Genomic DNA, 25703 nt, shown 5'->3' on the forward strand with positions numbered 1-25703 from the left:
TCTCCCCTCTCTTCAGGGCTACAGGGCATGGGCCCTTTGGGGGCTCTCACCCACTCCATCCTTTATTTTCTGCATGTCTTTTCTCCCTGGCTACTGCGCTGTTGGAAGGCAAGGCCTGTGTGTACCCCCACCTCTGTCCCCTCCACAGCTGAGTCCAGCACAGGGCCTGTGACAGAGGAGGCCCCAGTGAGTATTTGTCGACTAAACACAGGAAGGGTGAGCAGATATTCCCTTAAGTTGTGCTGCGAGTCAAAACTTTGGGTCATACAGCCAGTGAGGAGCTGGCCAGTAACAGGGTCCCAGCCACTTGATCCCCAAAGCAGGAGGTACCCCTCAACATGTAGCCTGAGGTATCTTCCAAAAATCCAAATGGAACCGTGTCACTTCCCCAGCCTGAGCTTGAGGTCGGTCCAGGCTGCCCCAACCCACTGGCTCCCCGGCCCCGACATGTTTCTAGCTCTGCCAACATGCCACACTGTCCCTGGCCTCCAGATCTCTGCACATACTGTTCCCCTACTCTTGGGACACTGTCCCCAAATTGTCCTTCCGGTCTCATCTTAATGAAACATGACTTGTGGGGGTGGCTGCCCTGACCCTGAGACCAGACAGGTGAGCTCTCCCTGCCGTGGTCTCCCAGGGCTCCCTCCTTGCCCCCCACCATTGACTAGTCCCAGGTTAGTCCTCGTCTGTTTTCTTCCCTGGGGCTCTGTCAGGACAGGGACAGGGATGGGACAGAGCAGGGACAGGACCAGGAAATGCTCAGCAGGGAGTGATGCATACAGGCCCCCTCTCTGGGGCACAGGCCCAAGCCCCAAAGGTGTCCCTTGTGGAGATGCCTTCACTCTGGCCCCGACTCCCTCTCCTCACCTGTTTGGGGACCCAGTTGTGCTCTGGCGCCTGGCTGGCCCACAGCTTCCCAATTGCCGCCTACCTGGGTAGCCTGGTGGGTGTGGAGGCTCTGTGGAAAGTCCCCCTCCTCACACGGCTCCTCCTTGGACATCAGGCTGCACAGCACCACAGACACTGGGGACGAGGAGCTGGGAAAGGCCCAGTTAGCAGGGAAATGGGGTTCCAAGTCCCTTCACCCCAGCCATCCCTCCATTCCACTTCCCCTGCCCTGCTGACAAGCCACGCAATCTTCCTTCAGCCTGAAAACGATGCCTAATAGCCAAGGTCCTAGACGGCTACAAACCCGTTCCCATCCAGCATCCCACACGATCCTCATGGCCGCTGTGAGGCCTCGGCCTATTTTACAGATGAGGAACCGAAGCCCAGGGACTGCCAGGGTCACACAGCCAGGGAAGCACGGAGCAAAGTCCGCATCCCTCCTGAGTCCCCTTCCCAAGTCGCCTGGGATCACGGCATCTCTCCACTCCCCAGACCACACTCACTTCATCTGCAGGGTCAGGCTGAGGTGCAGCGGGGTGCTGTTGCTGATGGGGATGTGGTAGGTGAAGTTCCCAGGCCTGAAAGGGCAAAGCGGGTTCCTCAGCCCAAGGCCACCCCCATAGGCCCCACCCCAATTGACTCCTGAGCACCCCCATCCACACTAGAGCCTGTCAGGGGCCTGGAAAGGAACTGCCCCACCTTGTGGGATTAGTTCCTCCATGATGGGGGCAAGATCTGGACATATGTACTGCTGGGCTCACGTCACCTGAGGGAACCTGTCCTTGGGGTGAAGGGAGGGAGCCAAGCCCACCTGCAGGCATGCCCTGGAGCGCAGTACTGGGAGGTGATGGGCATCGAATTCTCCAGCACCTGGATGGAGGTCAGGGAGGGCGCCAGGTCTGCGAGGAGAGAGGCTGTTGGGGAAGGAAGGAGGATGACAGCCACACCAGAAGCCGAGCCAGCCCTGGACCAGTCACTCACACCCGAGTATGAGTCGGCTGCAGGCCATTCTTTCTAGACCCTACAATGACCAGGGGCACGCCACCCTCTTCCCCAGCAGCCCTACGACTAGCCAATTCCCATGAGCCTGCGGTCTGTCTCCTTAACACAACTAGAACACCCAGGAGCAGAGACGGTCTTCCATGTCCCTTGCCAGGGGTGTCCAGAGGCCCGTTCTTCAGGCCTCTGCTCCTGATGGCACACCTTTTCCCCACTCTGGATCCGGGGAAGTCAAGCAGGTAGCTGGAAATCGGTGGGAGTATTCACAGATGCACATCTGGGCCGTCCTGCACACGCCCCACCGCACCCCACAGGCAGCCAACTGTTAAACATCTACCAGCACACTTCTGCGTGTGGCCCTCTCGGAGGGTGGGGATGGGACGGAAGTGGGACATGGGGGTGGGGAGACAAGGCTTTCTTATTCCTCTCAGTTCACCTGCAGGCTTGCTGCTGCCTGACCATCCACCAGGGAGGAGAAGCCAGGGCCATTAGCCACGGAACATTTGCTGGACCTGGTATATTTTCACCCAAGGACCCCAACAGGACCCAGAATGCCCCCATAGGGCCATGGACAAGTATCAGATACAGACATTAGGGAGCGCGCCCTTCCACTTCTCTTCTGGGCAAACTCCCACTGTCCTTCAGAGAGACTCAGCTCCAACGTCACCTTCCTGATCCTTCCCATAGCCTCCCCACGTCAGCCTGGGCTGACTACCCTCCTCAGTTGCCAGGCCACCTGTGCATCCCCTTAGAGCCTCGTCACACTGCTGTGTTTTGGTGACTGGGAGCTCTTTGGGAGCAGGGCATGTATGTCTTCACCACCCCCAGAGCCCTATACTGAGCCAGGCACACAGCAGGGCCCAGGAAATGGCTGCCTCGTGAGCATCTAGCCCGTGGGGTTTCCCCGTCACTTTGAACTTCAATCTCTGCAAGCCACAGTTTCTAAGCTTTTGTTTCAAGCCACAAAACCCATCAAATGAAAGTTGATGAGGATCTCCAACACCTAGAGCAGAGCTGTCTGGTTGAAACCAAGAAGGCTCTGGCCTCCCTTTCAAACCCTGGGGCACCTCGAGGAACCCAGTTGGAAAACGTCTGCAATCAAGAGTTCCCTAGCTTTGTTAGACCAAGGGTCTGAGGTTTGGAAAAATTGAGGGGACTGACCCTATATAGAACCCTCCTCACTCTGGCATGGTGACACAGACGGAGCCAAGCAGACTTGGGATCAAATTCCAGCTCTGCTGCTGATGGGTTGTATGACCTTGGGAAAGCCACTTCACTTGTCTACAGTCTGCACAATGGGGAAAATTCCTTTCATGCAGGTGTGCTCTGAGGATTGGACTAGGTGATCTGTGGAAGGCTCCTGGCCTGATTCCTGGTACTTACGAACGCTCAGCTAGTGTTGCTGGTTGACAGTTGTGCACCCAGGCACTCTGGAGCCTGGGCTGAAATGGGCCCTGGCCAGTGAGCCGAGCCTGGCTGGGCTGAGAGGTGTAGGGGGTAGGACAAGTACCTGGCTGGTCCTGGGCCTCAGTGGGCTGGGCAGGGCCCAGGCCAGGGTGGGGGGCCCCTCGGCGGGCTCGGCTATGGAGACCAAGGCTGGGGCTGTTCTTGGTTTTGCCGTGTCCCCCAGGGAAAGGGACGACAGGGCTAGCCACAGGCTCCAAGCTCTTTGGATGCTTGAAGTGGCCAATGCCGTTGGCTGACAGGCCCCAGGACTTGGCTCTGACGTTGGTGACTGGCAATAGGGCCATCTGGCTGGGGCCTGTGGATAGAACCAGGGACGGGTGAGAAGAGGAAACTGGCTGCCTCCTGCCCAGCTATCTCTAGGGCCCCACTGGACTCGGGGTGACCCCCTCTGTCTCTTGTTACCCTTAGGGGGACCCCCCCCAATCTTTTCCAGAGCCTCATTCTAGGTTCCAGGAGACCCCACCCCCTGCCCTCCTCCCCCCACCCCCCACCTCCACCAATGAGTCTTTGGAGCCTTTCTCTGGACTCAGGTAAAACCCCCGTCAACCCAAACCCTGGCTCCAAAATAGCCATACCTGAGCGGTTGGTGGAGGGACTGGGGCTGAGACCATGACTGGGGTTAAAACTGGGGCCAAGACTAGGGTCAGTGGCAGTGCTTGGAGTGGGTGAGGAGCAGCAGACGACCGGGCAGGGGTGGCCGGAACAGAGGTCTAAGGCACGGATGGCTGGGCCTGGGGCCAAGCTGATGAGGCCGGTGGTAACTGAAGAAGCCAGAGGCTGTATGAGCCAGAGGCAGGCAGCCGAGTCCCCATGCCAGAACACAGCCACCTCGCCCCCACCCCTTCCCTCCAGACACACCCCAGGCACGCACCCAGCAGCAAAGAGGGCTGTGTGCCTGGCAGCCCAGTAGTCACAGGGGACTGTCGGAGCTGAGTGGTCCCAAAGCTCTGGCTGGACCTGCTGGGGAATGGGGGGCTGAGCTCAGAGGGGCTGGGAGAGTCTGAGGAGGGAGACCTGAGAGTCCCAGAGAAGCAAGAGGGGCCGGAGGAGGTGGACAGAGAAGGTGGAAAGGAGGCAGGAAGAAGGGTGGCAGGAGCCAGAGGTAGGAGGAATGGGGCTTAGTCTAGACACGTACCATGGGCACACGGCCTCACTCCCCCCAGGGGTCTGGGGCCGGAGCAGGGCCAGCAGACAGGAAGTGGACACGGCAAAAGAGCTAAGGGGCAGCAGAGAGGTAAAGGGGGAAAAGAGGTGCAGGGAAGGAGAGAGAAGACACAGTCAGACATGGCCCCAGATGCTGAGGCTGACACTGGGCAGACAGAGCCCAAGGTCCCATCCTAGCCCTTCTTTCCCCCAACCCCCAGCCCAGCCTGGACCCCTCACATGCCCCTGACGCTCAGAGGCCCACTACCTGGAGGAACACTGAGTAGGTCAGAGAGAAACATCGGCTTCTGCAGGGACTGGAAAGCAGTTGCGCCCTTCCAGGGAGACTCTCCCACCCACCCCCACAAGTCCCCAGCAGTCTGACATCCCGAGGTGGAATCCCCTTTAGAGGGGACAGCCTCTGTAGTTCCTCTGACCCTGGGCTGCCCACCAAAGCCCCACCTGGCCTGGCGGCTCAGCCGGGGGCCAGGCCTCCAGAGACGTACCCATCTGTTTCTACCAGGTCTTCCTCAGTGCGCAGGCTCAGCACGTACAGTGTGGACATGGACACCACGCTGGGAATCGCAGAAAACGGCCACGGTTAGAACTGGAGCCACTGTCCAGCACCCTCTCTCTAGGCCAGGGCCTGGGCTCCCAGGTGAAGCCTGTAAAGGGTCTCTCAGCCCCCAGTGGGACGAGACATATTGAGGCAGCCCACCTTCCCCAAGACCCCAGGGGCTCTCCCGGGCCACGTCTTCCTCTTTTCCCAGGCCTGGGTCTGTGGGCAGCTCAACTTCCCCAGCCAGCCACCCCAGAGTCTGCGGGGCAATTCACCTGAAGGCCATGACCACCACCAGGGCAATGATGGTTCCCTGCAGGAAGCGCTGGCTGATGCAGGCCTGGTCTGGGACCACAGACGATGGCTGAGGACCACGAGATAAAAGAGGGAGAAGCAGAAAAGGACCAGACTTAGGGAGCCCATGGTCTCACCCACTGTGGGCTCTGATGGAGGTGGGAATGTCAAGGAATGCTCATTCCCGTGGGGGGGCAGGAGGAGAAGAAGGAGGAACGAGGCTGGGAGGGCTAGAGAGTCTGGACTGGAAGGGAAGAGCTTGAAGTGAGCCTGGAGAGAGGCAAGCTGTAAAGGGAGGAGATATGGAGGCCCCAGTCAACCTGCCTCCCACCCCTGCCCACCCTCACCTTGCTGGCCACCTTGGGGGGCCTTTTCTTGTGGGGGACACTGCCTGACCGGCTGAACTGGCTCCCTGCGTGGCTACAGCAAGAAGAACAGTGTGAGAGATGCCTCTGGGAAGGGACTTGCCCTCCCCTACCCCGCGCCCCCACCTGAAAGCGCCTGAGCTGCCGGTGGACTTGAGGCTGTCCAGTCGCCGCAGTTTGGCCAGTTTGTGGCTCCAGCGCTCCAGCTCATCAATGCGTGTCTCCAGGTTGTCGGTCAGCTTGCATAGCTCCTTTACAGCACCCACATTCTCCATGAAGATGCGCTCCTGCCATGGGCGACGGGCAATGTGGAGGGCATGGCCCGCCCCTGGGAGCCCCAGGCTACAGGCCGGGCGGGGAGCCTCTGAGCCTCCACACCCAGGCCAGCCTCTCCTCCAGTCCAGCCTCAGCACTCACGGCTCCCTGTGCCTGCACCTTGGCTCAGGCCGTCCTGCCTGCCTGCACAGCCCTTCCCAGCCCGTCAGCACGCCTTGTCTCCCAGGGGCTCCCACCGTCCAGTCTTCCCCCTCTCGTGAACATGGTGTCTCAGACTTCAGCACTTCACTATTCATCTGAGGCCAAAACATATCACATGCTTCTTGGAGCCCAGCCTCACCACCAGGTAAGTTACAAACACCGTCCTCACAATAAACCACGTGTTTAAGCTTTGCATTTGCCACATGAGAATGTCTCAGCAGTTACTGCTGTTACCCTCCTTCTGCAGGGGAGAAAAATGACCTTCGGAGACGTTCCTCTTACCCTTGATCACACAACCGTAGAGTGGCCAAGTCCCCACCTTCCCCTTGAATGCTCACCCCCTTCCCTGTGGGGTGAGGAGGAGGCTCTGGAGGGAGCCTGAGAGAAGATCGGGCTGCCCCTGCCCTTTGCACTTCAGGGTCCCCAGTCTCTAAGGAGGGGTGAGTGCCCTCCAGCTCGCCTGCCCCTCCAGCTCCCTCTGATTCTCCCTCAGCACAGACCTTGTTCACCACCAAGAAGTTTTCTATGGTTTTCCCATTGGCAAAGACCACGTCTCCAGTGTCCTTTACGGCTTCAGGCAGGATCTCCTTCACCTCCTGGGCGATGACACCTGGGGAGGGACAAGCCAAGTGTGTATGTGGGGGGAATGACTACCCACAGTACGTAATTTAAGGGGGGGACAGGGGCTAAAGGGCAGAGTTCTGGGGGCTAGAGAGCTGAGTTCCACGGAGCCTTGAAGCATGAAGCAGGGGGCTCCCACGGACAGTGGACAAGTGTTCACGGGTTGCAGTTCCAGGAGTCAAGGTGTGCGCTTCCTTAAGCTGCGGGGAGGGGCAGATTTCTGGAAGTAAGGATCCCAGGGAAAGGGGCAGTGATCCAGGAGGACTGAGGCAGGATTCGTCCAAGGGGAAGAGGAGCAAGGATTCGTGGCTACGAATCCCGGACTTGCAGTGTTAAGGGGCGAGGTACCCGGGACCTGGAGAGGATCCATTTCCAGGGGCTGAGGGACGGGACTTCTCCTGCGCAGGGATCCAGGGGATGGAGGTACAGGAGTCAAGGGGAGGGGTTCCTGGGAGGAGGGGTTCCAGAGGACAGGGGACCAGGGGACCAGGGGACGGGGGCGGGGTTACTGAAGGCTGAGGTTACTGGCTTCCGGAACTCCAGCCCAAGTCCGTGCAGGCCGGTCCCTACCCGTCTCTGGCGCTGCAGCCTCGATGCCGGCTGTGGCGGCAAACTCCGGCTTGTATCTGTAGTGCACCAGCCGCATGCGCGAGATCCTCTTCAGCTGCTCCGTGGTGTCCACCTGCGCAGAAGTCACCACCTAGACTGAACCCCTCCTCTCCTGGCCCGTCTGGAGCGGGCCCCAGAGCCCAGGACGGCGACAGCCCGGAGGTTCCAGTGTGGAAAGGAGACCCTGCTACCGAGATTCCAGGGCCAGCCTCCTCCTCCTGCGCCTTCCCCTTAAGCATCCCCACTTCCTTCTGGGCCCGCCCATACAAACCCCGCCCCCGGCCCACCCCTGGCAGGAGCCCCTCCCGTTCGCAGTTCAGTTGTCCCCGCCCACAGCCCCAACCCCACCTCCTGCACGTGCTCCTTGGCCCGCAGGTCCGAGGGGTGCATGAGCGAGCCCATGACCTTGACGTTGCCGTGCACGACCAGCGCCTCATCGGGCCTGTCGGTGTTGATGCCCACACGGCCATGGTGGAAGACAGTGTCGGGCACCTGCGCCCGCTGCCACAGCACGTCGCTGTCGCTCTCAAACTGACCTGGGTTGGAGGCCTAGTGCGAATTGAGGTTGGATAGATCAGTCCTGGGGGATGGGAAACCTGCAGCCACCCCTTCAGCTCCAGCCAGGGCTCCTCACCCCACTATGCCCAATTTAAACTGTCCCTCCCATCGTGGCAACTTTCAGTCACTTGTGAGATCTCAAGGCTACCAGGTTCTGTCCACCTCCACACTTTATTGTGGAGACACTGAGGCCCAGAGAGGGTGGGAGCCTTGCCCAACGCCACACAGCCAGTGCCCAGCAGGCTCAGCACTCCCGCCCCTGACTCCCCAGTACCCGCACATTTCTCCTGGGTGCTCTTTCTCCCAGCTCTGGGGAGGGTTCTCAAGCCCTTGGGGGGAGACCGCCCTCACCCGCACGATGATGCGCTCTGAGATCTGGGCAGCCAGCGTGTAGTTCTGGTTCTGTGCATGGGCCTGGAGGGCCACCACCAGCATGAAGTACCTGGGGCACAGGAGGTCTTAGAGGCACCCAGGGTCCTGCCCCAGCTGCCTCTGCCCACCCCTCCACCCCGTCACCTTTCCCAGGTCAGAGGCACACTGCACAAAACTGCCCACCAGGTCATCTCCCCCAGGCTTCCAGTACCCCCAGGCAGTGGGCATGAACATCCCATCCTACGGAGGAGGAACCGGAGTCTCCACTAGGGGGCAGAAGTTCCCCAGTGCGCGCAGTTAGGCAGCCACAGAGCTGTTCCTTAATCCAGGAGCGGAGCTGCTCTCATCCTAAATCAGTTAAGGGCTCTGGGGTTTGGGTTCCTCATCTATAGAATGGGTCACTATGTAGCACTCTGCCTGGCGTGCTACACGGGGTGGCATCTTCCTGCCTCTCCTCCTCATAAATGAAGGGACTCCAGGTCAGGGATCTACTCTGCTCACCTCTGGTCAGGGTTGGGTTTGCCCTTCTTACGCATGTTGTTGGCGGTGGTCTCGCTGAAGTGCAAGCGCCCCACAGTCACCTTTGTGACCTGCTCAGGGGGCAGACTGACCCTGCAGAGGAGGGGCAAGGTGCTCAGGGGCGGGAACGGGGGTGGTGGAGAGCCAGGCCAAAGTGGGGTACCCAGGTGTGGGCGGTGGACATTGTGGCTGGCTGCCTGGCCCCCTCAGCTCCCAAACCAGCTCCAGGGTCAGGCCTCCTCCCAAGTACCACCCACCCAAGGGGTCAGACACTCACGTGACCGGGTTGAAGGGCCGCTTGCTGCGGTCTGACTGAGACTGCTCGATGTTGATGGACTGGTTCAGGGCCTCCAGCTAGGGGAAGAGCAGAGCCCAGCGGTACCTCAGGGTTTGGCTCCGCACCTGGTCCTGTCCCCCTTCAGCCTCTCAGCCCAGGCCTGGCTCAGCTGGAGCTTATGAGGAAACGGGGGACACTGCCCTCCCCTCAGCCTCACGGGTTCCCCCATAAACTCAGGTACCTTCTCCTACAAAGCCACTGCCCCCCAAACCCACACCCACACCCACACGTCTGCATGCATGCAGGCATGAGCACACACGCTCCAGTCACCCTCACAGCCCCCAGTCCATACCCACATTCCCCCGCCTCTGGGCACCTCCCCCCAAACTGGCCTCTACACACACACACTCACACCCAAATGCACTCACTCCCAGCCCGCTTCCCATACCGATGTGCCCTCAACCCCTCCATGGGCACTGGCTGAACCATGCCAACGGAGCCCAGCTCAAGACACTGAAGGAGACACACCCAGCCATGCCCTCAGGGAGCTCATGGGCTCAAAATCAACATCCACTAAGGTTGTGTGGGGGAGGGGGTTATAGGGGAGGGGCCTCTAAGTCAAGATGGGCTTCAGAGCAGGTATCCGAGAGGACCGCAGCGGAGTGGACAGTGAAAGTCAAGGAGCTGTGAGCCAGGAGAGGAGGAATGGAATGGACGGTCGGAGGGCGTCCCAGAGAAAGGAAGCCACGAGGCAGACAGAACTGTGAGTGGGCACAGCGGTCCTGGGCACAGCAGATGGCAGGGCTGGAGAGAAAGCCTGGGCCCCGAAGGCCTTTGTGGGCTAATCTGAGAAGTCAGGGCATTGCCAGGAGGGCACTGGGGGCCTTGGGAGAATGGGGCGTGTCGTGCCCACGCGTGTCTCGTATGGAACTTGAGTCAGGAGTCAGAGTGGAAGCTGCTGTGGACATTGAGACGAGGAGAGGGCAATGACCTCGTCAGGTGAGAGGCAGAGGGGAGGAGAGGAGGGGCAGCAGGGCCTGGTGCATGAGGGTGCAAGTGGGGGGGGCCTGGTGCAAGTGGGACCCTGGTTTATGGCTTGGGTGACCAGGGCCCTGTAGCCTTATTCCTGAGAGGGGAGCCCAGGGGGAGAGGCAAGTGTGCAGGGAGTTCACTTTGGGATGTGGAGCTGAGGTGGCTGACAGAGCTGTCAGGAGAGGGGTCTTAGCTGGGTACACAGACTTAGGGTCACAGGGTGGAGACAGGAAGAAGGAGCATAAGCGAGAAGAGGGCTGAGGAGCGGGGTGGTTAAGGGGCAGCACGGGGAGAGAAGGCAGGAATAGTGGGGCAGGGGGTGGACGTGGCCACGAGGAGTTTCCTCAAGATACACTCCCGTCGTTTGGGGGTCTCCCCTAAGCCTTCCTGGCCCTCCAGCCGCCCCTCCTTGCCAAGTCCCCAAACCTGCCTTCACTCCATGCAGCTTCAGGTAGAAGCAGTCAAGGGGCTTGAGGCCTTCGGGAGTCTTGACGTACTTGGGCTCGCCCAGCATGCCAATGTACACTGTCACCTGGAAGTGGTTCTTCTTCTGGCACACGAAGGCATCGTCGCCCACCGAAAAGTTGAAACCCTTGTCGGCGTCCACACGGTAGGTGAGCATGGGCCTGGGGGCAGGGGAAGGCACTCACCGGAGTCCTCAAAGCCAAGCCTGGAACGTCAGTCCCCACCACGTCTGTGTGCCCATTTCCTACCCTGAACGCCCCCATCACAGGGCTGCCCCCACTTCTCAGAAATGGAAACTGAGTCCCTGGAGGATTTGGGCCGAGGTCCGCCATCTCAGCCACTATTCTTTCCTCTACATGCCTGGGACCATCCTGCCCTGGAGAAGCGGAGGCAGAGCAAGACACTTGAAGCCCAGCAGATGGGAGGGAATCCCTGAGGAGGGGGCTTGACAGCCCCTTGGCATTCTTGGCTCCTTCCCAGAATGCTGCCTGAAGCCCCCTCCCTCATGGGAGATGGGGTTAGAGGGGATGGTCTGTGGAGCCTCACTGTGCCTGACAGCTGGTTGCCATGGATACGGTGGAACCAGGCGCCGGCTCTGAGCTGGCCCAGCCCCTGCCCACCGGCTCACTCAAGCCCCCAAACATTCTCATTCTGACTCCTCCATGTGCCCGGGTGGGGACAGGGGCACTCTGGGAAGCTAAACTCAGCCTCAGTTTGGGAAAGTGTTCCAAGCCTGGACCCTTTGAGGGATCTCCAGGTGTCAGAAAAGGGAGCAATTACTGGCCTACAACTTGGCCCGCTCTCACCCAGGTCCCCAGGCACAAGCAGTCCACCTGATGCCCGTTGCCTGCCTGGAGGAAGCTGCGCAGAAAGAATGTTTCCAAACTGAGGGAAGAGGACTTTGGGCCTGGCTAACATCTACAGGAAAGCCTGGGACTAACCACGTCTCTCTACTGAGGCTCCACCCACGTGCCTGCCCTGGAGGAACACCCAGGAAGTGCCTGGGCCACACTGGGGGCCTCAGCTGCCAGCTTCCTGGCCTTGGGACCTGGAGTGGCAGGGCTGGCAAATAAATGTAGGCGTAAGACTGGGAGTCCTTACCAGGCCATAGCGGCTGGACCCCCCCAAGGCCTCTCCTGACCATTGCTGGGCCTCAAGGGACCCTTCAACCCCGACAGTAGCTGAAGCCCCCAGCTCTGAGGGCTTTGGGCTAAGAATCCCATAGAACGTCAGGTGTCCAGCTCCAGGAGGCTGGTCTCAGCTGTGAGAGCGTCCAAGGCCAGCCTCGCAGCCCAGGCCTGGCGATGTCCGGGTGAGTTGAAGGAAGCCACGCCCCTACCCCTCACTGGCCTTCTGCAGCACCGAGGGGAGTGGTCCCATAGTGCACCTGGCCAGGCCAGGAAGCTGAATCCAGGGGGGTGTTGAGGAAGGGCTAGGAATGCCAGGCAGCCTCTGACCCAGTCCTCCCCCCCACTTGGCCTCCCTTCCAGGGAGCGGGCTGCTGGAAGGGCCCTGCTGACGCTCAGCTTCCTGCTACCTTCCTGGAATGCAGAAGGAGGAGCCAGAAAACACCCGTCCACACACTTCTCCCTGACTCGGCCCCCACCAGCCCCTCCCTCCCTGGCAGATACCCCCTTCTCCAAGAAGGCCTTGGGCTGGTCCAGGAGTCAGGAACCCTGAGCAGGGCAGAGCTAGGACTGGCGCTCAGGGTTCCTGAGTCCCAGGCCAGCCGGCCTGTCTGCTTCTATGTAAAAGGGGCCATCCTGTACCCAGTGTGCTCCCAGGCTCTCCCAGGACCACGATGCCAGGGCTGGGGGGCCCTGGATAGGGTGAGCAGGGAGGTGGGCAGTGGCAGAGATCACTTACAGCTCCTTGTAGTTTGCATCATACAGAGTCGCCCACTTGTTCTGCTGATGTGGTTGCCACTTGATGGACTGGTAGTTGGGGTCCAGGTAGGAGCCACTGAGGCTGTCATTGTCCTGCAGGAGACCTGGAGGGAGGGAAGGCCTATGTGAGCCCTGGGCCCCACTCCCCAACTTGAAGGGCTAATCCCATGTGGGGTAAAGCAGGCCAGCCATGTACCTGGTGAGGGTGCACCTGCTGGGTGCCAAGGTGGCGTCTGCACCCGGGCAATGCTGAGGGGCAAGGAGCCAGGGCCTGGTGAGAGTGGGCCCTGGGGCGGCCAGGATGGGGATGGAGGCCTAGTGGGGTGCGGAGGCAGGGCTGTCACCGTCCCAGGCTCTTGTTTGATCATTCCATTCAGCATCTGGGCATTGAGGGTGTTGGGAGGCGATTCAGAGTGCTTCCTCTTCTTGGAGGGATGTGTGGGGAGCCTGGGAGGACAGAGGTGAGGGCCATGGGGGGCTGGCTCTCCCTGAGCCTGCTCCCCTTGGGCAATGCCACCGCTCCCCTCTCTACCCTGTTTCTCCAGGATGTACCCAGCCCGGCGGACACCACCTGCAGGAAACTCACAGGCTTCGCCTCCTAATGCTGCCGCCTCCCTCTGTGTTGTCATTCTCTATTTCTGTCACTCCTCCCTACCCCTCCAACTGTAAGCTCCAGGAAGGCAGGAGCCACACCTGACTTGTTTGTCTGTGTTTCCCCATCACACCCAAGGGTCCTGGCACACAGTCCTCAGAATCATTCGTGGAATGAATGAGTTGGTCCCTTCCCTGTGATGTCATTCTCAGTGTCACCCGTTAAGAGTGACGGTTCTCTGAACAGCAGCCTCCATGGTTAGAAACAGGCCACAAAGGCAGGAAGGAGAGTTCCTTGGAAGGGGGATGAAGATCCTGGGGGGGCTGCACAGCACCCCTTATCCTTCTGGTTGACAGAAAGTTTTGGCAGGGGACTCTTTTCTTAAACTAAATCTTTCACGAAATCTCAATGTGTAAAACATAAAAAGACAATTCTGTGGTTGGAGGCAGAGCAGCGAGCTTGGGTCTGCACCTGGAACCTCCTCAGAAACCTGAGGACTCCATGACACGGCTGGAAAACTCACTGGTGTCGGGCTTGGAGCACAGCCTGGGTTCAAATCTTAACTCTGCCCTTCCTCAGTCCATGACCTGGGCAAGCATTTCCCCTTTGTGTGGACAACGGAGGTGTGCACTTGGCCCTGGCTAGAAATCCCCACCGTCTCGCTGGGCACATGCAGACACATATGCTGACCCCATCCCCTGGAGTCAGAGCCTTCTGCCATTCCTGGGTTCAACCCTGTCCCCACCTCTACCTCTGTCTTGCCTGCTGTGGCCCTGATCCCCCCAACCCCATCTTCCCACGCTGGGGGCATCTGCCCACGTCTTACTCGGCTCCATGTTGCTGCAACAGCTGGTGCAACATCTGGGACTGCTGGGTGTGGTGGAGATCGGGGGGCACCAGACCCTGCCCCATGGCAGCATAGGGGGGCATTGGGGGCTCAGCCTTCATGTACAGGTCCCGCTGCAGGACGGGGTAGTGAGGTGGGGGTGGCGGGGGGCCTGGCAGGTGGGCTGGAGGTGGGGGTGGGTGCTCCAGGCGGGAGGGCACTCCCACGTGGCACAGGGTTTCAGGGGTTATGGTACGCAGGAGGTGGGGGTCTGCAGGAGAAAAGGGGAGCGGGTGTTAGAGACCTACCTCACTCGGGGCCCTGGGCATGAGCTCTCCCCTGGTTACTTCTGCAGGGTCTCCTAATTCCCACCCCTTCCTGGGCCAGGCCTGGGGGCTGCCCGCCCACCAACCACACGTGGGAGGAAGGCTAGGCAGCCTAGAGGCTGGCTACCAAAGGACTGGGCAGGGACGCAAGCCCCAGTCCAGGGGGTGGGTAGCTTTTCACCCCATCCTAGCCAGCTCCTTCCCCTGGGCCAGGCCTGGCCCTGCTCCCTAGGGGAGGTCCATCATCCACAGTTTCTCCCAAAGCTCCTCTCAGGACTGATTCTTCCTGAGCCTCAAGAAGGAGTCTTCTGAGACCCCCAGTGCCGTCCTGTGGCAGCCTCCTCCCTCTGGCAGCCCCTCTACCAGGCTCTCAGGGGCCAGCCCCCCAGCCTGAGGGGGGGAGGCCCCAGCTCTCTTTGTTCCCCAGGAGGCATTCCAGAGATGTTTTTGGTAAGATAAACAGAACTCTTGACCCCTCTCTGGGCTGTGGGGAGAGGGCTGCCTGCCCAAGATCCTTCTGCTCTTGGCCACCTGGGGGACAGAGCACCCCCGAACACCCTCCAAGGTGAGGTGGGCCTGGCAGCTGGTGAGCTGGTGAGGCCTGTGCTCAGGCTGCAGGCACAGCTTCCCCCAGCCGTCCACTTACCGCCAAAGGGAGCGTCCATGATGGCGCAGGCGGGCAGGCGGGTGGCATCGCAGGCAGGGACACTTGCTCAGAGGCAGGGCCAGTCTCCCCTCCCGCCCCGTGGGGAAACAATAGCCAGCGCCAGGGAGTATTTGACCAGCGATAATCAGGGCCTGTTGGGCGGCCACTGGCCCCCTCCCTCTCTTGCTCCCTCCCTACCCGATAAGGCCGCCCCAACCACTTGCCCAAACCCCAGAGGGGGAGGGCGGTGCCCGCTGGACTCACCATTCACCTGCTGGGGGGAGTAGGCTTCAGAGCCCGAGTCTGGGGGAGAGTCCGGCAGTGTGCTGCAGGAGAGGAGGAAGGGGGTGTTGGGAGGGCAGCTGAGTCCCTGCCTTCAAGCCATGCAGCTCCTCTGCGGGGCAGTGTCCCAGAAACCCCAGAGGCTGCTGTCACTGAGGTCTCCTCACACCCACCCTGAGGGTCATCTCTCTGTACCAGCCACTTTGGGGTGCCTGGCAGGGCCTGGGGCTGGGTTTTAGGTAGGGGGCCTTGGTCTCCCGCTCAGCATCCTCTCAGAACTACTGGGAACTTGGGAGCCAAGTACCCACTGAAGCCTCCACTTCCTGGAAATGTCGGGTCTTAGGGGGCTGGGCCTGGGGAATTTCAGCAGGTCACCGAGGGGCTGCCCCAGCAGGGGCAGGTGTGGGCTAGGCAGGGAGCCAGCTCCACTGAGCCTGGGTTTATTTTTTTCTTGCAGGTTTTATCAGTGGCTCCAGCGAAAGAACAAACTCAACCCTGAGAGGTCAACACGTCCTGCGTGAACCCTGCACTCGTCCGTTGAGGGGTAGGCTGTGGCCACACAGGGATCCAGCTCGCCGGCCATCCCTGGTCCCCACATCTGGAGAGACTGCCCACCGCTATGCCCAGGCAGCTGCCTGAGGCAGCCGAGCCATCGTGGACACGGCCAGGGGCTGATCCTAGAGTCCTGTGCTCCCCTGGATAAGCCACCCACCTAATCCCACAGGCTATGTGAAGATGACAGAGAAAGTGATGCGTGATGGGGACTGAACTCTCACTGCAGAGGGCCGGGCAGGCCCGGCCTCTCCAGCTCCACACCCACCGTCTCCCACCTGCCCCCTGCACTTCCCTGACAGTGGCCTTGGGTTTCTCTATTGTGTCAAGGTCTTTCACACCCTCCAGTCCCTGCAATCAAATGCCCCAATCCATAGGCCCTCGTGTTCTTTCCTCATACTCTTCACAGTCCTTGATATGGTGATTTATTGACTAATAACTTCCTCCCCAACTAGACAGCAGGAGGGACATGTCTGTCTTGTTTACCACCTAGACAGGGCCTGGCAGGGGTGGGGCAGGGAAAGGCCCAGGCCACACAGGCCCCGCGTGGCTCTGGACCAGCCCTTTCCCTGAGGAATGACCTCCGTGTGCCACTAGAATCCTGCTATGAGGAGCAGCAGAGCTTTCCTGGAAAGGCAGTTTTGGGGTTCCCCAGAAGCAGGTTAGTGGGGATGGTGGATGAACTCACACAAAGAGGTATGGGGTATAGCAGCGAGCCCCCAGTAAGTGCTTATTACATGTTAGTTCTCTTCCCTCCAACCTTCCCTTAGGGGTCTGTGGCTTACGGATGACCTCTCAGACTCAAGCCTGCAGCTTCTCCCTGGCACCCCAGCTCACCTCTACTTCCCAACCCCTATAAGTTAGGAAACAGCTGCCGTGCCCCCAGCACTTCCTCTGTGCTTCCTCCCTTTATTTCCACCCTCACCGGAAGGGGTTCACTTTACAGAGAAGACGCTGAGGCCGACCGAGGTGGTGGTTACCGAGCCAGAGGCCTGGCGATGATGGAGCCAGGGATAGAGCCAGGCTGTCTGGGTGGTGGCTTGTTCCCAGCACTCAATTATTCTTCCACCCAGAGACAGGATCTCTACCCGTAGCTGGGGAACCCAGAATTTTCTTGAGCCCCTCTTCCCTGGAGCCTGGGCAGGGCTGGTGGCCACCTGGAACCTTTGGTCATAGCCAGGCCCAAGCTGAGCCCTTGAGTCAGGACACTGGTGTGGATTCCTCTGAGGTGGGGGCAAGTGCCCGGGAGACGGGCTTGGGTTCGGGGGAACTTCAGGTACCACACCTGTACCATCAGCAATTCCCTGTGGCCACAATAAATAAAGGCTACATGCATGAGTGATGGATGGGGCTGGCACGATGAGTGGAGTTTGTGTGCATGCGTGTGTGCACACGTGTACAGGCATGTACATATATATGGGTGTGCACGCATGTATAGGTGTTCCCGTGAACATCAGCAATCTCGGCCTCTAGTCTCAACCCCTCCTGTCCACTCTCCACACGGATCTAAGAGATTTTTCTAGCACTTGCATCAGCCCTCACCACTCTGCTGCTCAGAACCCTCCATGGTGCCCACTACCTCAGGACAAAGCCAGGTGTCCCTCCTCAGCATGCCCTAGTCCTACCCCCCTTACCTGCCCACAGGGCAGCCCAATCACCACTGCCAGGCCCTGGCCAGCTCCTCCCAGGCCCTTGGTCACTGGCCCCACACCCTGCCTGCCCCCTGTGCACAGGCATCTAACCCCCTCCCCCACCACGCTCCCTGCCCTCACTCACCCTGGGGCATAGGGAGCCTTGGGCTCAGCCTTGATGGGGGGCCCAGAGCCCCCCAGGAAGGGCTTGGGAGCGGTGCCCATGCCATTGTTGTTGTTGCAGTTGAGCGGGGTGCTGTAGCTCGGGGGTGGGAGGGGGCCATGGCGCCCTGGGGAGGGTCCACCCCCAGGGGGGCTCAGGTGGTGGACCCCGCTGGAGCCGGGGATCACTGGCTGCCCATGGGGGTAGGAGGCCGCACTGGCTGGAGCAGAGATGTCAGGGAAGCAGCTGTGGAGAAGGGAGGAAGCTCAGCGCCAACCAGGACCCAGCCCCTCCCCAGACCCCCACTGGCAGGGCAGGGTGCAGACTGCAGAGGGCTGAGCCACTGGCAAAGGAGGAGCTGCTTTCACAGGCGGGGCCCTGTGACACCTCCCCGTGAAAGGTGGGTGCCAGAGGGGTTGGGGGTGGGGCCGAGGCTGTCCTGGGGCCACTCACAGGTCGGTGGCGTCCTCCTTGCTGATGTACTCCTCCAGGATACTGGTGTCTATGTTGGAGGGCTCTAGGGCTCCATTGATGTCGTGGCCTGCAGGGGAGGGGCAGATGTCAGCTGGGGAGGGGTGCAGCTCCTTGGCCTCTAGGCGGCCTCTGGGCCCAGCCCTCCAACTCTCCCCAGGCTGGACCCTCCAAAATATACACCCCCGCCCCTCCTCATCTGTGTATCCATCCCTGTGGGGGTGGGGGACTCCTTCATCTTCCACCACCTGACACCCCTCCAGGAGGCATTGACCGCCCCCAGCTCACAAGACCACCTGGAGTCTCCAAGGAGGGGAGGGGCCCAGAGTGCAGAGCTGGGACAGACAAGCCACTTCCTGCACTCCGGACATGAACAAGTCCCTTCCTCTCTTCATAAAATGGGGGTAACTGTCCCACTGACTTATGGGCTACTGTGAGGAGCAAACAAGGTGCCTCACTGTCAAGTGCCCAGCCCTCCAGTAGTCAGTTCCAGACAGCCCAGCTGGTGGGTACCCAGAAGCCATGTGGCCTGGCTAGGGTGGACCATACATCCTCGGGGAGCCTCCTGCACCCCAGGCCCAGCTGGAGATGGAGAGGGAGTGGGGATCAGAATCAGGAATGCCCAGCCCAGACTACCCTGACTGCCTATGCCCATCACCCCTTAATGGGGTTGGGGAGCGTAGCCCTGGTTTTGCAGAGGCGAGAGGCCCAGAGAGGTAAGGGCTTGCCCTAGCTTTACGGAGGGGAAATGATGGCGGCGTGGTCTCTGCTCCTCCACCCGCCCTCTCCTGGGCCGTCCTCACAGGCCCCAGCCCCACGGAGGGGAGGTACTCACAGACCAGGCGGCCCAGTGATTTGGGCATCAGTGGGAGGACAGGGGGAGGTGTTGGCCCTTCCCCTCCCAGGGTCACCTTGCAGGGGGAGCGGGAGGGCGGGGTGATAAGGGGGCTGACGTGGGAGATGCGTCAACCCCGATAATGAAGGGCGGCCCCACCCACTGTTGACCTGGGCTGGCCAGTCCACTGAGGCAGAAGACAGCCTCCCCCAGGCCCCTGGAGCCTGAGTCTGGAGTCTTCACTTCATGCCCCCTCCCTCCCCTGGCGAGCCCTGCGAACAGAGCTCAGACAGGTCCAGGAACAAGTCCTGGCTCACCTACTCCCTGCTGTGTGACGCTGGGCAGGTCACATACCGCTCTGAACCTCAATCTCCTCATAAGTAAAATGGGGACATGAACAGGTAACGCTTTACAGGGTCGTTTTGAGCATGAAACAAGTTAAGGTATGTAAGGTGCTGGGCACAGAGTGCGTGCTCAGCAAACAGAGCGGCGTCCTCACCTCCCAGTCCCCAGAGCCCTGGGGTCCCCAGGAGCCCCCCGCCCAGGCCCCTTCCTGGCCCGTGGCCAGAATTTCAAGAATGCTGAGCCCTGCTTAGGTGATTAATGAGTGGCTAAGCTTTCCTAGGAATCACGCGCTGCCTGGGACAGGCCCTCCTGCTGTCCCCACCTCTGGCTCACCCAGACGGGAACAAGGGACACCCACCAACCACCGCCAATGGCCATTTAGGGTCCCATATAGTCAGGGCAAGAAGAGCTTCTCAAGCCAGGAATGACCAGTCTGCATGCGGACGTTCTAGAACTCCCGCCTGTGCTCTGGTCCCCGCCACATCCTTCCCTGTTAACCAAAGGTCCCATTTATTGAGCGCCTACTGTGTGCCTGGCACTTTTGGAGCCAAGTACATGAATAATCATAGGAGTTTATTATATGCAAGACGTCCCGCAGCTCTTCCTGTGCAGTGTGACGCTTAATCCTGCCAACCTGTAACGGTGACATGGTGAGATGGTGAGATGGTGAGATGGTGAGATGACGGTGACAGCGGCTCATGCTGACTGAATGCCTGCCAGGCCCTCACTATTCTAAGTGCTTTGCGGATTTACCTCCCAATCACCCCTGCAGACTTGGTGTTATTAGCATCATTCCCTTTGTTAAGAGAGGTCAAGTCTCTTGCCTAAGGAAACACAGCAAGGAGAAGTCAAACCCAGGCGCAGGGGCCTGACGACAATGGGAAAGGTGTGGTTGGTGGTCACTGAGACTTCCCCGCCCTCCTGGGCTGCCCTACCCATTGGGCTGGGAGGTTCCAGAGGGAGGATCAAACACAAGAGATGGGGAGGGAAGGGGTACTGGAGCGTCACCCCCACCCTGGCCGCTGATGCCGCAGGTTTTCCAGACTGAACTTGGAATCTACAATGAATGATGGGGTGATGCAGTCATGGTGTTGCTATTTATAACAGGCTAGGCCCCCCTCCCTCCCCCTCCTCCCCTGGCCAGGAGTGTTCCTAATCCTCCTGCCCACCTCCCCTGGGATAGGGGGGGCCTCAGGCAGAGGCATCCTGGGAGACCCTAACAAGAACCAGATGTGGTTGGGGGAGGAGAGACCCTCCCGTGCCAGGGGCCGGGTGGACGGGAGGATGAAGGAGGGAGGAGGGAGCCACTGGGGCAGGGTGGGGGTGGGCCACTGGGTGGGAGAGACTTTAAGCTTTGGGGGTTGGTGGGCCTCCTGAGGAACACTGACCCCACGTCTTCTCCTCTGGGAGCCCTCGAGGCCGGTCTGATTTTCTCCCCGCACAGCCTGGCCTAAAGGGTCCAGCTACCAGGCAGATGCCCCCAGCCTGCCCCATGCACCACACTGGAGATTTCCCAAACATTCCAAGAGGATAGGGTGGGGGTGGGGGCTTGCGGGAGCCCAGGGATTCCTGAGGCTGGGGCAGAGCCCCCAAGAACCCAGGAGGAAGGCAGTGCCTCTGGGCACATTCTTGGGGCTAACCCCTGCCCCACTGCTCCCCAAAGAGCCCGCAACATCACTGAGCCAAAGACAGATACCTGCCTGCAGGAAACTCCGTGTGTCTCTGGCTGAGCCTCCAGACCTCCCGGGGAGACGGAGAGGCTCCCTAAGACCCCCCACCAGAATGCAGCACCTCCAGGTCACAAACCAGATCCCTGCCCTCCCCTGCCTTAAACTCCTCAACAACTTCCCATTGCCCGGGGAGACCAGAGCCCTCCTCAGTCCGAGGCCTGGCACCGTCACCCCCTGCTTGCCCCCACAGCCTCCTCTCCTGCCCCAGTTCTCCTATCTGCAACTCTCCGTGGCCCAGCCCCGCCTCATTACGTCCCCCCCTACCCCTCCCCCCCACACCTCCATCAGGCCCTTTGCACATGTTCCTCCCTCTGACGAGAGAGCCCATTCCTACTTGCTCTTTAGGTTTTGGCTTAAACGTCAATTTCTCCAAGAGGCCATCTCTGACTCTCCCGTCCTCTTGAGTGGCGGCCTCCTTTCTACTTTCTCATCAGGCACTTTGTTTTCCTGCCTGGCACAGTCCTCATAGGTGGGTGGAGAGTCTGTCCACTGCCTGCCCACTGCCCACAGCAAACACTCACCAAATGGTCACTCTGTGCCCAGCCCCACGCTACATACTTTGTATGGCTCATATTTAATTTCTGTAACAACCCTATGGCGTAGGTGGTTTTCTTGTTCTCCATTTTACCGATGAGGAAACTGAGGCTCTGAAAGGCTAAATGCCTTGCCGTGGCTTACAGACGTGGGAGCGGGGCTGTGAGCCCCGCCCTGGCCGGGGTGCGCTCTGTCTCTCTGGGATATAAGCATCTAAGCCGACAGTAGCCATGTAATAAATGTTCATGGAATGAATGAGCGAAGTGGCAAGCGGGGCACTGGAACCAGGCCTGCCTGGGTCTGGAGACCTCGCCAGACCGTGCTGTGGTCGGGGGCCAGGACTAGACACAGCCCCTCCGGTACCACCCCTGCCTGCTGAGCTATGCGCCCCAGCTGCTCCTCGTTCATTACGTCCTTTATTACCTGCTCTTAACAGGAGCCAGACACTGCGCCTTCCCAGGCAGGTGGGGATGGGGGCTTCAGGAAGGATGCCCCCTCCTGCCCTCCTCCCCTCACTCCTCCTCCCCTTCTGTACAGCCACCCAGCTGGGCAGTAGGGGAATCAAGGAGACACGAGCCAGGTGTGGCCTGAGGGTGGGTGGGGGCCCAGGTGGTCCTCCACCCTGGACCCCTCCCTTCCCCTCCTCCTGGTGCTAATGCCCACCACCACCCCCACCAGCTGTGGCCACTGGCTGAGTCTCGGCCATTGTCCTGGGGGACGGGGGAGAGTGGGGACCCGGCACAGTGGGTGGCTTGTGCCCTGCCCACACCCTCCCCCTTGCCCGTCAATGGGGCACTTGTCAATTCATGCCCCAAACATGGCGGAAATCCCGTCAGCCACGTGGCTGTGGGCAGGGCAGGCCAGGGCCTAAGGATGCTGGCCAGGCCTAGCTGCTCTGAACCTGGGGCCAACAGGGCACGGGGCCCATCCTGCCTGCCCAGTGCCCTGAGTGTCCACCTTACGTGTTGGAATCTGAGGGGCACCCTGGCTCTAAGCAATGGCAGGGGATCAGGGTGGTAGTGGTCAGGGGACTGCCCACCTTGGCACCCCCATGATGCTCTATGGCACCCCCTTCATTGCTGTGTGACCCTCGGCAAGTGACCTGCCCTCCCTGGGCCTGGCTTCCTTCTGTAACAGTGGAGCAGGAATTGCAGAATGTTCAGTGAGATGGAGAGAGAGAGCTCCTCACCCCTGGGAGGCCATTCCTCAAACAACATTAATTGCTCTGTTTTCATATCTCCTTTCCTGCCCAGTTGTCCCACTGTCCCCCATGCTTCTCCATCTTCCTGCATATCAGCTCCAGGGAGCCTCTGAGGGGGGCTCGCAACTTCTTCTGAGCCCCTCTGGGGCATGACCAGTACACCATGCTGTTATTCTGGCACATGCATGGCACAGTCTGGCCTCCAGGCCTTGGCTCTATCCATCACCCACTGCTTGTGGCTAAGCCTCCTGGGACTGCCTGCCTGCCCCTGCAGCCCCTCCTCAATCACCCCAGCCACAGAGGGCCCCCAGTGCTGTGACTTGTCTCCCAATATTGACTGAGCTCATCAACATGCTCCAAACTAATTTATACGGGGATAGGGCACAATGAGCTCTCACCTCCTTTGGCTTAAACTTTCTATCTTTATTAATATGATCTCTGATTAACGTAACTGCTGGCTGTCCCTGCTTCAGGCTTCAACTTGTGACCAGAGCCTTGTCACTCAAAATGCCTTCAAGGTCAGATGCTTGATTTTGTAAGCTATCCTTTGCATCTCTGCATCAAATCCCCAGTTAGCCTAGTGATGAATGACAAGGATGTGGCTCTTGAGTCATTGCCATCAGGCCTTAAATCTGAGCCACAGTTGTCTTTGTTCCCTCTCAACTTCTTGCTAAAAAAATGCAGCCGATTCCCACATCCTGCCGCAGAGACCCATCTCCTCCAGGGAACCTGGGATCTTTAGCTACCCCTGGGCTATAGCTATGTCCTCCTCTAGTCCCCAGATGGCTGCCACACTGTCCTCAGGTTGACACAAGGCTGACCTCAGCCCCAAGATGCTCCCAAGCCAGGTCCAACAGAACTGAGCCCAGTAGCTGCAGCCTGTTCTTCGGGAACCCACATTAGACCCCAGTGACCTCTGCTTTGCTCTGGGGATCCCCAGCCCCGACTGCACAAGGCTGAATAGCTCCTGGTGGCCCTAGTCCTCTCCACAGGGACCAGGGCCGGCCGACCAGGAAAAGGCACCTCTTCACAAAGGTGGCGTAGAGACCCTAAAGCTAGTGGTGAGGGCAGGTCTCCTCTGGGGTTACCCTTGCCCAGCTGTGTTCACACACCAGCATGTCCCACACACGTGTGTACACAAGGGCATACTCCCAGGCACGTATCCCCTGACATGCACGTGACAGTGTACATACAAATACACACATGTACACAGTGGCACATGCCTCCCACGCTGATACACACACGCGACCATCTGTTTAAACAATTATTTCCTGAGCATGGACTGTGTCACGGACAACACCCGGCTCTGGTGGATACAGTAGTAAACAAAATAGACAAAACCTCCTGCCCACATGGAGCTAACATTCTGGAGGCAGAGTCAGATGACAAGATAGATCGGTAAAATCCACAGCCTTTTGGAAGGTGACAAATACAATGGAAAAAATAAAGCCAAGAGAGGGGGTTGGGGTGCCAGGAGAGCGGGGAGGAATTGCACTTTTAAGTAGGATGGTCAGGGTGTGCCTCAATGAGCACAGATGTGAAGGAGGTGAGCCACATGGGTATCTGGTAAGAGCATTCCAGATGGTGGGCAGCCGGTGCACAGGCCCTGCGGCACGAGCACGCTTGTGCACATTCACATCTCAGCCCAGCACACAGACTTGTACACGCGTGCACACAAATGCTCACTGACCCAAAGGCAGGCCCAGGCCAACACACCTCCCCGTCAGCTCTAGTTGGAGCCAGATCTAACTGAGCAAACTCGGTGTCGAGACCCCAAGGCCCCTGTCAAAGGCAGCCCCCCTCCACGTTAGTGGGGCAGAGGATGGAGATGCCTGTCCCCTGACCCCAGGCCACAGCCCCAGGAGGGAGCACCACAGAGGGACAGGAGAGCACAGGGGACTGAGAGATGAAGAGGGGAGTAAGGGAAGGCCCCGAGGGACGGAGGGTCCCTAAACTCCACAGAGAGACAGGTGATGGGTGCGCATGATGGGGGCTGGAGAGATCTAAGTAGGATGAAGGGAGAACTTCCCCACCGACGCAGCCTGGAGGCAGAACAGGAGGCCCTGGAGCCCCCAGTCCATGGTCCACACCAGCGGGGACCCTGGATCCAACTGCCCCCCAGCCCTGGGTTTTGCCCTTACTTCCCCTCCCACTCCAGGCCTTGGCACTCTTGGGGTCTCACTGCTTCTGTCACACAACCGTGACCATCTGAGTAAGGGCTCTGAGGTCCAGAGGTCAAGGGGCTGGACAGAAGTCATGTAGCACAGCCATTAGTGATGAATCAGGACCCTCAGCACCCAAGGACAAGAGGCACCTTCCCTGTCCCACTCCAGGCTGCCACCCACCTGTGACTAACTACAGGTCAGGAGGCCCAGGGTCCTGTCCCAGCTCTGCTGTGGTCTCCCTGAGAACACTGATACGTCACTTTCCTCTCCTGCCCCAGCGCCCCGTCTCAGAAATGAGGGGACGCCACCTGCACCTCCACTGAGCTCCAGGACTCCTGGAGACAACATATGCAAAACCGCTGGGCTCTGTGCGGCAGGTATAGACAACAGCCAAGCCCCTTCCCTCTTGCCCGCCTGCCACACCCCAAGTTCCAAATGTCTGAGGTGGTGGGCAGGGCAGGCCCAGCTGGAAGCATCAGGAACCAGGCGTCAGGACCAAGCAAAGCCAGACCAATCATGGAGCGGGGTCCCCTACAGAGAGCGTAGGGGACCATTAGCTCAACAAGGCTAACGGTTTCCTCTCATCCTCATCGCTAGCAGTGGCCCAGAAAGTGTGAGGGGCTTTCTCAAAGCACATAGCACCGGCCACAGGCCCCAGTCCAAGCTTGGGGGCACCGACCTACCCTGTGGACCAATAAATCCTCGGTGAGGACTTAATATCTGCTTTGAGGCTGCTGAACTGGGCTGTGCCTGCCCCGTGTGAGCCTAATCACAACCCAGGCTGACATGTGTGGAACGTTACTGCACCAGGCACTGTACTAGGCCCCTCACAGGCCTCAGTTTACCTAATCCCCCAGACACCCTGAGAGGTAA

At 59.7% G+C, this 25703-nt stretch overlaps 1 protein-coding gene across 4 annotated transcripts in view; it reads right to left on the reverse strand.

Annotated features, from left to right (window-relative positions):
• Nucleotides 1-25703, reverse strand: part of MYRF (myelin regulatory factor) — a 33892-nt gene that overhangs the window by 3164 nt on the left and 5025 nt on the right. Inside the window, exons 2-25 of one of the 4 annotated variants that reach the window (XM_033120949.1) lie at nt 18003-18090; nt 17532-17795; nt 15186-15247; nt 13950-14220; nt 12728-12978; nt 12512-12635; nt 10611-10806; nt 9149-9225; nt 8854-8964; nt 8332-8422; nt 7771-7971; nt 7384-7495; nt 6693-6802; nt 5842-6002; nt 5698-5770; nt 5332-5420; nt 5004-5072; nt 4490-4570; nt 4226-4311; nt 3930-4115; nt 3398-3649; nt 1700-1787; nt 1392-1466; nt 932-1037 (exon numbers count right to left, since the gene is read on the reverse strand). In XM_033120949.1, the coding sequence (XP_032976840.1) occupies nt 932-1037; nt 1392-1466; nt 1700-1787; nt 3398-3649; nt 3930-4115; nt 4226-4311; nt 4490-4570; nt 5004-5072; nt 5332-5420; nt 5698-5770; nt 5842-6002; nt 6693-6802; nt 7384-7495; nt 7771-7971; nt 8332-8422; nt 8854-8964; nt 9149-9225; nt 10611-10806; nt 12512-12635; nt 12728-12978; nt 13950-14220; nt 15186-15247; nt 17532-17795; nt 18003-18090 (3224 nt within the window). Of the gene's footprint in view, nt 1-931; nt 1038-1391; nt 1467-1699; nt 1803-3397; nt 3650-3929; nt 4116-4225; nt 4315-4489; nt 4571-5003; nt 5073-5331; nt 5421-5697; nt 5771-5841; nt 6003-6692; nt 6803-7383; nt 7496-7770; nt 7972-8331; nt 8423-8853; nt 8965-9148; nt 9226-10610; nt 10807-12511; nt 12636-12727; nt 12979-13949; nt 14221-15185; nt 15248-17531; nt 17796-18002; nt 18091-25703 lie in introns of all 4 variants that reach the window. The other 3 variants (XM_033120947.1, XM_033120948.1, XM_033120950.1) reach the window with 3 other exon arrangements.

Source organism: Rhinolophus ferrumequinum, chromosome 11 (genome assembly GCF_004115265.2).
Source record: "Rhinolophus ferrumequinum isolate MPI-CBG mRhiFer1 chromosome 11, mRhiFer1_v1.p, whole genome shotgun sequence".
Taxonomy (NCBI): domain Eukaryota; kingdom Metazoa; phylum Chordata; class Mammalia; order Chiroptera; family Rhinolophidae; genus Rhinolophus; species Rhinolophus ferrumequinum.